Below are 11,074 nucleotides of genomic sequence, written 5' to 3'. Positions count from 1 at the left end.
TCACTATACACCAAGTCACTTGGCTCTGTCATATCCTCACATGGTCTCTCCTATCATTGCTACGCAGACGACACACAATTAATCTTCTCCTTTCCCCCTTCTGATAACCAGGTGGCGAATCGCATCTCTGCATGTCTGGCAGACATATCAGTGTGGATGACGGATCACCACCTCAAGCTGAACCTCGGCAAGACAGAGCTGCTCTTCCTCCCGGGGAAGGACTGCCCGTTCCATGATCTCACCATCACGGTTGACAACTCCCTTGTGTCCTCCTCCCAGAGTGCTAAGAACCTTGGCGTGACCCTGGACAACACCATGTCGTTCTCCACTAACATCAAGGCGGTGACCCGATCCTGTAGGTTCATGCTCTACAACATTCGCAGAGTACGACCCTGCCTCACACAGGAAGCGGCGCAGGTCCTAGTCCAGGCACTTGTCATCTCCCGTCTGGATTACTGCAACTCGCTGTTGGCTGGGCTCCCTGCCTGTGCCATTAAACCCCTACAACTCATCCAGAACGCCGCAGCCCGTCTGGTGTTCAACCTTCCCAAGTTCTCTCACGTCACCCCGCTCCTCCGCACACTCCACTGGCTTCCAGTTGAAGCTCGCATCTGCTACAAGACCATGGTGCTTGCCTACGGAGCTGTGAGGGGAACGGCACCTCCGTACCTTCAGGCTCTGATCAGGCCCTACACCCAAACAAGTGCACTGCGTTCATCCACCTCTGGCCTGCTGGCCCCCATACCTCTGAGGAAGCACAGTTCCCGCTCAGCCCAGTCAAAACTGTTCGCTGCTCTGGCACCCCAATGGTGGAACAAGCTCCCTCACGACGCCAGGACAGCGGAGTCAATCACCACCTTCCGGAGACACCTGAAACCCCACCTCTTTAAGGAATACCTGGGATAGGATAAAGTAATCCTTCTACCCCCCCCCCCCCCTAAAAGATTTAGATGCACTATTGTAAAGTGGTTGTTCCACTGGATATCATAAGGTGAATGCACCAATTTGTAAGTCGCTCTGGATAAGAGCGTCTGCTAAATGACTTAAATGTAAATGGATCGACCGTCACAGAACTAACTGTATAGGAACTCTAAATATTTAAACAACCAGAATCAAGGCAACAAGAAGAACCAAGGCACTCTTTATACGATATAAACTTCCCTATGCATTCCTATGGCTGTTTCCCTACATATAACCTGGATGTGTATTCTTTATTTTCAACTCATTTTGACCTATTTGGTTTGCCGTAGTTCCTTATGTGGAGGTGAAGGGTGAGAGCGGACACTACTTCCTGTTGGTCCAGGGGTCAGAGGGCGGAGGCTGCAAGGCCCGCATGATACACTCAGCCAATCAGATCAATGGAGCCGCTGCCATGGCAACCGTCAATGGGCTTCTGAGAGAGAATTCTGTGTCGTCTTCAGGTAAGAAACTTTAAAAAAAGGAAGAAATGGTGAACAAACAAAGATCTACTCTGATATGAAATGTTGTTTACATTATGATTGGTGACTTACCTGTCAATATCATGGACAGTATGAATGGTCTACTGTCAGATTGGTATCCAGCAGTCTTTTAAAGACTGGCTCAGAGGCCTCCTCTCTGAGGTCATTTCCTGGTCCTTGGGTCTACGGCGGTGCCTTCTTCAGTCACCACGGAAGTTGAAAAGGACAAGAAGAATCCCTCTAGCTAGCTGCTGCTTTTATCTACCTCTCCATTTCCTAACACTCAGTCTAGTTTTAATCATTTGAAAATGGTACAATAACCCAAGGCATTTATACTTGTTATGTATAGTAAGTCGGAGGCTGAACTATAAAATGGCCCAACCACTATGTACTACTTCCTTTAACTCGTCTTTAACTTGTTCCTAAACTAGATTCAGCTGCACAAAGTTTTCTTATTATTTCTTTTTTTGTTTAGTGGATGGGGGGGGCAGAACGTAATTACAAATCATTTGTAGACTGCAAATTGACTGCAAGAATCCCAAATAGATATAATATTTTACTAAAACATAATCATTTCAAGCCTTGCTTACATTTGTATAAGATCACATATCTCTCTATTATGCGTGCCAGTACTTGGGAACAGATTTCCTAAATTAAAATCCCTTGGAACTGATTTCCTGGTGTTTTTACAGTCTTAGGTCCAAACGTAAAAAACTGAAATAAAGGGGGTCCAAAATAAATCCACCCGCGGGCCAATAGTTGTGGAACCCTCTGACTCCTCTGACTCCTCCCTCTGGAGATTTACCTTCTTTCAGAGATAATAAAGCCCTGTAGAAAGACGGACGTAAAACCTCTGAGTGAAACAGGACAAAGGGAGAAGACACAGCAGTGTATCTCTCTCTCTCTCTCTCTCTCTCTCTCTCTCTTTCTCTTTCTCTCTCTCTCTCTCGCTTTCTCTCTCTTTCTCTCTCTTTCTCTCTCTCTTCTCTCTCCTTCTCTCTCCTTCTCTCTCTTCTCTCTCTTCTCTCTCTTCTCTCTCCTCTCTCCCTCTCTCTCTCTCTCTCTCTCTCTCTCTCTCCCCCTCTCTCCCTCTCTCTCTCTCCCCCTCTCTCTCCCCCCCCTGCTGCATGCTGTAACAGCCTGGTGTACTCTGTACAGTATAATGCATGCAGGCCTCCACGTTCATTCAGAGAGCACATTTTGTTCCCTTATGGAATGCCCCAAAAGAAAAAATCTAAAATATATTTCATGCATTTAACAGAGGCTCTTATCCAGAGAGACTTACGAAGAGTTTCTTTTCTTTTACACCAACTCTCATGTAGCATTTATTTTCTGAAAGAGAACAATACATGATGAAAGAATTGTTCCCTCTATTTCTAACTTCCATCACTCTGAGTACCTTCAAAGATTACATCGTAAGAATGGTTCTTTTATACACCGACTCTCATGTGGCATTTTCATTCTCAAAGAGAACATAACAAAATGATGGAAGAAGCAATAGTTCCTGAAAGGTCTTCCTGTTCCCTTCGCTCTCTGTAGGAGTTTATTATATAAAACCCTTAAGGAAAAACCTTGACTCATGAACCATTTTCCTTCTGAAAGAGAATAAAATGGAGGAACAAGCAATAGTTCCTAAAAGGTCCTGCCGTTCTGTTCTCCCTTTTTTTCTGTTTCGTTCTCTCTCTCTAGCTCTCTCTCTCTAGCTCTCTCTCTCTCTAGCTCTCTCTCTAGCTCTCTCTCTCTCTAGCTCTCTCTCTCTCTAGCTCTCTCTCTCTCTAGCTCTCTCTCTCTCTCTAGCTCTCTCTCTAGCTCTCTCTCTAGCTCTCTCTCTAGCTCTCTCTCTCTAGCTCTCTCTCTAGCTCTCTCTCTAGCTCTCTAGCGCTCTCTCTCTCTAGCTCTCTCTCTCTCTAGCTCTCTCTCTAGCTCTCTCTCTAGCTCTCTCTCTCTCTAGCTCTCTCTCTCTCTAGCTCTCTCTCTCTCTAGCTCTCTCTCTAGCTCTCTCTCTAGCTCTCTCTCTCTAGCTCTCTCTCTAGCTCTCTCTCTAGCTCTCTCTCTAGCGCTCTCTCTAGCTCTCTCTCTAGTGCTCTCTCTCTAGCTCTCTCTCTAGTGCTCTCTCTGCCTCTCTCTCTAGCTCTCTCTCAAGTTCTCTCTAGCTCTCTCTCTCTTGCTCTCTCTCTTGCTCTCTCTCTAGCTCTCTCTAGCTCTCTCTAGCTCTCTCTAGCTCTCTCTCTAGCTCTCTCTCTAGTGCTTTCTCTCTAGCTCTCTCTCTAGTGCTCTCTCTCTAGCTCTCTCTCTGCCTCTCTCTCTCTAGCTCTCTCTCAAGTGCTCTCTAGCTCTCTCTCTAGCTCTCTCTCTAGCTCTCTCTCTAGCGCTCTCTCTAGCTCTCTCTCTAGCTCTCTCTCTAGTGCTCTCTCTAGTGCTCTCTCTAGCTCTCTCTCTAGCTCTCTCTCAAGTGCTCTCTAGCTCTCTCTCTCTAGCTCTCTCTCTCTAGCTCTCTCTAGCGCTCTCTCTAGCTCTCTCTCTAGCTCTCTCTCTAGCTCTCTCTAGTGCTCTCTCTAGCTCTCTCTCTAGCTCTCTCTCTAGCTCTCTCTCTAGCTCTCTCTCTAGTGCTCTCTCAAGTGCTCTCTAGCTCTCTCTCTCTAGCTCTCTCTCAAGTGCTCTCTAGCTCTCTCTCTCTAGCTCTCTCTCTCTAGCTCTCTCTCTAGCTCTCTCTCTAGCTCTCTCTCTAGCGCTCTCTCTCTAGCGCTCTCTCTCTAGCTCTCTCTCTAGCTCTCTCTCTCTAGCTCTCTCTCTCTAGCTCTCTCTCTCTAGCTCTCTCTCTCTCTAGCTCTCTCTAGCTCTCTCTCTAGCTCTCTGTTTCGCTCTCTCTAGTGCTCTCTAGCGCTCTCTCTAGCTCTCTCTAGCGCTCTAGCTCTCTCTCTAGCTCTAGCTCTCTCTCTCTAGCTCTAGCTCTCTCTCTAGCTCTCTCTTGCTCTCTCTCTTGCTCTCTCTAGCTCTAGCTCTCTCTCTAGCTCTCTCTAGCTCTCTCTCTCTAGCACACTCTCTATCTCTCTCTCTAGCTCTCTCTCTAGCTCTCTCTAGCTCTCTCTCTAGCTCTAGCTCTCTCTCTAGCTCTCTCTCTAGCTCTAGCTCTCTCTCTAGCTCTCTCTCTAGCTCTAGCTCTCTCTCTAGCTCTCTGTTTCGCTCTCTCTCTAGCTCTCTCTCTCTCTCTAGCGCTCTCTAGCGCGCTCTCTAGCTCTCTCTTGCTCTCTCTCTTGCTCTCTCTAGCTCTAGCTCTTGCTCTCTCTCTAGCACTCTCTCTAGCTCTCTCTCTAGCTCTCTCTCAAGTGCTCTCTAGCTCTCTCTCTCTAGCTCTCTCTCTCTAGCTCTCTCTAGCGCTCTCTCTAGCTCTCTCTCTAGTGCTCTCTCTCTAGTGCTCTCTCTCTAGCTCTCTCTCTAGCTCTCTCTAGTGCTCTCTCTAGCTCTCTCTCTAGTGCTCTCTCAAGTGCTCTCTAGCTCTCTCTCTCTAGCTCTCTCTCTAGCTCTCTCTCAAGTGCTCTCTAGCTCTCTCTCTCTAGCTCTCTCTCTAGCTCTCTCTCTAGCTCTCTCTCTAGCTCTCTCTCTAGCTCTCTCTCTAGCTCTCTCTCTAGCTCTCTCTCTAGCGCTCTCTCTCTAGCTCTCTCTCTAGCTCTCTCTCTCTAGCTCTCTCTCTAGCTCTCTCTCTCTCTAGCTCTCTCTAGCTCTCTCTCTAGCTCTCTGTTTCGCTCTCTCTAGTGCTCTCTAGCGCTCTCTCTAGCTCTCTCTAGCGCTCTAGCTCTCGCTCTAGCTCTCTCTCTAGCTCTAGCTCTCTCTTGCTCTCTCTCTTGCTCTCTCTAGCTCTAGCTCTCTCTAGCTCTCTCTAGCTCTCTCTCTCTCTAGCACACTCTCTATCTCTCTCTCTAGCTCTCTCTCTAGCTCTCTCTAGCTCTCTCTCTAGCTCTAGCTCTCTCTCTAGCTCTCTCTCTAGCTCTAGCTCTCTCTCTAGCTCTCTGTTTCGCTCTCTCTCTAGCTCTCTCTCTCTCTAGCGCTCTCTAGCGCGCTCTCTAGCTCTCTCTTGCTCTCTCTCTTGCTCGCTCTAGCTCTGGCTCTCTCTCTAGCACTCTCTCTAGCTCTCTCTCTAGCTCTCTCTCTAGCTCTCTCTCTAGCTCTCTCTAGCTCTCTCTCTAGCTCTAGCTCTCTCTCTAGCTCTCTCTCTCTCTAGCTCTCTCTAGCTCTCTCTCTAGCTCTAGCTCTCTCTCTAGCTCTAGCTCTCTCTCTAGCTCTCTGTTTCGCTCTCTCTCTAGCTCTCTCTAGCACTCTAGCTCTCTCTTGCTCTCTCTCTAGCTCTCTCTCTAGCTCTCTCTCTCTCTAGCTCTCTCTCTAGCTCTCTCTCTCTAGCTCTCTCTCTCTAGCTCTCTCTCTAGCTCTCTCTCTAGCTCTCTCTCTAGCTCTCTCTCTAGCTCTCTATTGCTCTCTCTCTAGCTCTCTCTCTCTAGCTCTCTCTCTCTCTAGCTCTCTCTCTCTCTCTAGCTCTCTCTCTAGCGCTCTCTCTCCAGCTCTCTCTCTAGCTCTCTCTCTCTAGCGCACTCTCTCTAGCTCTCTCTCTCTAGCGCTCTCTCTAGCGCTCTCTCTAGCGCTCTCTCTAGCGCTCTCTCTAGCGCTCTCTCTAGCGCTCTCTCTCTCTCTAGCTCTCTCTCTCTAGCTCTCTCTCTAGCTCTCTCTCTCTAGCTCTCTCTCTAGCTCTCTCTCTAGCTCTCTCTCTAGCTCTCTCTCTCTCTCTAGCTCTCTCTCTAGCTCTCTCTAGCTCTCTCTCTAGCTCTCTCTAGCTCTCTCTCTAGCTCTCTCTCTAGCTCTCTCTCTCTCTAGCTCTCTCTCTCTAGCTCTCTGTTTCGCTCTCTCTAGCGCTCTCTAGCGCTCTCTAGCTCTCTCTAGCGCTCTAGCTCTCTCTAGCGCTCTAGCTCTCTCTCTAGCTCTAGCTCTCTCTAGCTCTCTCTCTTGCTCTCTCTAGCTCTAGCTCTCTCTCTAGCTCTCTCTCTAGCTCTAGCTCTCTTTCTAGCTCTCTGTTTCGCTCTCTCTCTAGCTCGCTCTAGCGCTCTAGCTCTCTCTCTAGCTCTAGCTCTCTCTTGCTCTCTCTCTAGCTCTCTCTCTCTAGCTCTCTCTCTAGCTCTCTCTCTAGCTCTAGCTCTCTCTCTAGCTCTCTCTCTAGCTCTCTGTTTCGCTCTCTCTCTAGCTCTCTGTTTCGCTCTCTGTTTCGCTCTCTCTAGCTCTCTCTCTAGCTCTCTCTCTAGCTCTCTGTTTCGCTCTCTCTCTCTAGCTCTCTCTAGCTCTCTCTCTAGCTCTCTCTCTCTAGCTCTCTCTCTCTCTCTCTCTCTCTCTCTAGCTCTCTCTCTCTAGCTCTCTCTCTCTCTAGCTCTCTCTCTCTCTAGCTCTCTCTCTCTAGCTCTCTCTCTCTCTCTAGCTCTCTCTCTCTAGCTCTCTCTAGCTCTCTCTCTCTAGCTCTCTCTAGCTCTCTCTCTCTAGCGCTCTCTCTCTAGCTCTCTCTCTCTAGCTCTCTCTCTAGCTCTCTCTCTAGCTCTCTCTCTAGCTCTCTCTAGCTCTCTTTCGCTCTCTCTCTCTAGCTCTCTCTAGCTCTCTCTAGCTCTCTCTCTCTAGCTCTCTCTCTCTAGCTCTCTCTCTAGCTCTCTCTAGCTCTCTCTAGCTCTCTCTCTCTCTAGCTCTCTGTTTCGCTCTCTCTCTCTAGGTCTCTTTAGCTTTCTCTAGCTCTCTCTCTCTCTCTAGCTCTCTCTAGCTCTCTCTAGCTCTCTCTCTCTAGCTCTCTCTAGCTCTCTCTCTCTCTAGCTCTCTCTCTCTAGCTCTCTCTCTCTAGCTCTCTCTCTAGCGCTCTCTCTAGCTCTCTCTCTAGCTCTCTCTCTCTAGCTCTCTAGCTCTCTCTCTCTAGCTCTCTCTCTCTCTAGCTCTCTCTCTCTCTAGCTCTCTCTCTCTCTCTAGCTCTCTCTAGCTCTCTCTCTCTCTAGCTCTCTCTCTCTCTCTAGCTCTCTCTAGCTCTCTCTCTCTCTAGCTCGCTCTCTCTAGCTCTCTCTCTAGCTGTCTCTAGCTCTCTCTCTAGCCCTCTCTCTAGCTCTCTCTAGCTCTCTCTCTTTAGCTCTCTCTCTCTCTCTAGCTCTCTCTAGCTCTCTGTTTCGCTCTCTCTCTAGCTCTCTCTCTAGCTCTCTCTAGCTCTCTCTCTAGCTCTCTCTAGCTCTCTCTCTCTAGCTCTCTCTCTAGCTCTCTCTAGCTCTCTCTCTCTAGCTCTCTAGCTCTCTCTCTCTCTCTCTCTAGCTCTCTCTAGCTCGCTCTCTCTAGCTCTCTCTCTAGCTGTCTCTAGCTCTCTCTCTAGCCTTCTCTCTAGCTCTCTCTAGCTCTCTGTTTCGCTCTCTCTCTAGCTCTCTCTCTAGCTCTCTCTCTAGCTCTCTCTAGCTCTCTCTCTTTAGCTCTCTCTCTCTCTCTAGCTCTCTCTAGCTCTCTGTTTCGCTCTCTCTCTAGCTCTCTCTCTAGCTCTCTCTAGCTCTCTCTCTCTAGCTCTCTCTCTCTAGCTCTCTCTAGCTCTCTCTCTCTAGCTCTCTAGCTCTCTCTCTAGCTCTCTCTAGCTCTCTCTCTCTAGCTCTCTAGCTCTCTCTCTCTCTCTCTCTAGCTCTCTCTCTCTCTCTCTCTCTAGCTCTCTCTAGCTCTCTGTTTCGCTCTCTCTGTTTCGCTCTCTCTGTTTCGCTCTCTCTGTTTCGCTCTCTCTCTAGCTCTCTCTAGCTCTCTGTTTTGCTCTCTCTAGCTCTAGCTCTCTCTAGCTCTCTCTAGCTCTCTGTTTTGCTCTCTCTAGCTCTCTGTTTCGCTCTCTCTAGCTCTCTCTCTCTAGCTCTCTCTCTCTAGCTCTAACTCCCCTGTCTCCTTAATGCAGTGTGCTTGTTTTAAACTCCCCTGTCTCCTTAATGCAGTGTACTTGTATTAAACTCCCCTGTCTCCTTAATGCAGTGTACTTGTATTAAACTCCCCTGTCTCCTTAATGCAGTGTACTTGTATTAAACTCCCATGTCTCCTTATTGCAGTATACTTGTATTAAACTCCCCTGTCTCCTTTGATAGCGTTTGTGTTGTCACATTCATATGAACTTCATTTGAACTCATAAGCCATGTTACCAGGTTATTGAACATCCTAAAAATAACTCCCACATCTGAGTTATGTTGTTGCAGGTGTGTGGAAATAATGTGATTACTTCAGATGAAAGAGAAACCGGAACACTGCTCTTACTAATGTCACTTATTCTATTCAGCCTTATTAAACTCTGCCCATGCAAAACCTGCTGATTTAGAAGGTCCTGTGTAGATTGTATTTTCAACCAGCAACTATCAGGAAATAACACTGATCACGTCACACTTTTTTACAGTGTTCCTTTCATCAGCTGTTGTACAATATAATACAAAACACAGTAAAAACAGAATTTTGACTGCAGTGGGCCTTTAATAAAATAAGTAGTACCAGCGAGAGCAGTGGGCAGGTTTCTCTTTTCTCTGATGTTATTGAGAAGGGTTCAGCCAATTGATTGATAAAGCAGTCCACTTGGTCTCTTCCCCCAGGTTCCACCACGACAGACTGGCTGCGCTCCCTGCCCTGTCTCCATGGAGACCAACTGCTACAGAGGGAGAGGAAGTTGGCCGAGGTGCAGACCCTGGTCCTAAAGGAGTGCCTGAGTAAGTACAACATCAGATTTTATTCATCCTTTATTTAGCCAGGTAAGTCTCGTTGAGATAAAAAATAAAAATAAAAAAAGATTTTTCAAGCGATATCATGTCTGACGCAGAATATATATTAAAATGTCTGTACTCAGCACACTCTTTCCATTTGCAGTGTACTTTATTGCTTCCAAATAGAGCCTAGTTAATGTATTGTTTTATTATTGCAGTTTATTTAACCAGGTAATTTATTGAGGACATTCTATTTGACAAAAAAACATATCTAGCATAGTTTAATAAAGCAAGTCAGTCTGTATCGTAGCCAGACAGGTAGGTGGTTCCTCCAGTATTAAAGTCAGTCTGTGTAGCAGCCAGACAGGTAGGTGGTTCCTCCAGTATTAAAGTCAGTCTGTATCGTAGCCAGACAGGTAAGTGGTTCCTCCAGTATTAAAGTCAGTCTGTATCGTAGCCAGACAGGTAGGTGGTTCCTCCAGTATTAAAGTCAGTCTGTATCGTAGCCAGACAGGTAAGTGGTTCCTCCAGTATTAAAGTCAGTCTGTATCGTAGCCAGACAGGTATGTGGTTCCTCCAGTATTAAAGTCAGTCTGTATCGTAGCCAGACAGGTATGTGGTTCCTCCAGTATTAAAGTCAGTCTGTGTCGTAGCCAGACAGGTAAGTGGTTCCTCCAGTATTAAAGTCAGTCTGTGTCGTAGCCAGACAGGTAAGTGGTTCCTCCAGTATTAAAGTCAGTCTGTATCGTAGCCAGACAGGTAGGTCGTTCCTCCAGTATTAAAGTCAGTCTGTATCGTAGCCAGACAGGTATGTGGTTCCTCCAGTATTAAAGTCAGTCTGTATCGTAGCCAGACAGGTAGGTGGTTCCTCCAGTATTAAAGTCAGTCTGTATTGTAGCCAGACAGGTAGGTGGTTCCTCCAGTATTAAAGTCAGTCTGTATTGTAGCCAGACAGGTAAGTGGTACCTCCAGTATTAAAGTCAGTCTGTATCGTAGCCAGACAGGTAGGTGGTTCCTCCAGTATTAAAGTCAGTCTGTATCGTAGCCAGACAGGTAGGTGGTTCCTCCAGTATTAAAGTCAGTCTGTATCGTAGCCAGACAGGTAAGTGGTTCCTCCAGTATTAAAGTCAGTCTATCGTAGCCAGATAGGTAAACATTAAGCAGCCTCACGCAACAGAAACATGAGGCTCCAGCCCTGTGGGCCACCCTGGCTCGGACAAGGCTACTTACTGACTACTCTCGTTATTCCATATTGACTAGGACGTAGAGAAGAGGCAGAGAAGCCAGCTTCAATACCAGTCAATGACCTGAAGATCCTGCTCAGCCTGGCCAGAGAACAGTACCTCAAGATGCATGACTCTACCCTGCCTAAAGCCTCTACCCTGCCTAAAGCCTCTACCCTGCCTAAAGACTCCAGTCTGCCCAGAGTTGAACCCTGTGGAGCAGAGGAGGTGAACCTCACTATGAAGACTACAGGTATTCTGCTGTTCCAGTCCCTCCTTACTCCCAGTAACACAGCTCAGTAATATGTACAGTGCATTCAGAAAGTAGTCAGACCACTTGACCTTTCCCCCATTTTGTTATGTTACAGCCTTATTCTAAAATGGATTAAATTGTTTTAATCTACACACAATACCTCATAATGACAAGGCAAAAACTAGTTTTTAGAAATGTTTGCAAATGTATAAAAAATATAATAACGGAAATGTCACGTTTACGTAAGCATTCAGACCCTTAACTCAGAACTTTGTTGAAGCACCTTTGACAGTGATTATAACCTTGAGTCTTCTTGGGTATGACGCTACAAGCTTGGCACACCTGTATTTGGGGAGTTTCTCCCATTCTTCTCTGCAGATCCTCTCAAGCTCTGTCAGGTTGGATGGGGAGTGTCGCTGTACAGCTATTTTCTGGTCTCTCCAGAGATGT

At 47.2% G+C, this 11,074-nt stretch overlaps 1 protein-coding gene across 1 annotated transcript in view; it reads left to right on the top strand.

The window, feature by feature from the left end:
- The window catches only part of mtbp (MDM2 binding protein), a 50,060-nt gene that overhangs the window by 21,938 nt on the left and 17,048 nt on the right, over positions 1-11,074 (top strand). The window contains exons 12-14 of the mRNA XM_029744083.1: positions 1,251-1,421; positions 9,041-9,154; positions 10,409-10,624. Of these exons, the coding sequence (XP_029599943.1) occupies positions 1,251-1,421; positions 9,041-9,154; positions 10,409-10,624 (501 nt within the window). The remainder of the gene's footprint in view (positions 1-1,250; positions 1,422-9,040; positions 9,155-10,408; positions 10,625-11,074) is intronic.

Source organism: Salmo trutta, unplaced genomic scaffold, assembly GCF_901001165.1.
Source record: "Salmo trutta unplaced genomic scaffold, fSalTru1.1, whole genome shotgun sequence".
Taxonomy (NCBI): Eukaryota; Metazoa; Chordata; class Actinopteri; order Salmoniformes; family Salmonidae; genus Salmo; species Salmo trutta.
The sequence above is the reverse complement of the archived record's forward strand: the minus strand, read 5'-3'. Positions and strand labels throughout refer to the sequence as shown.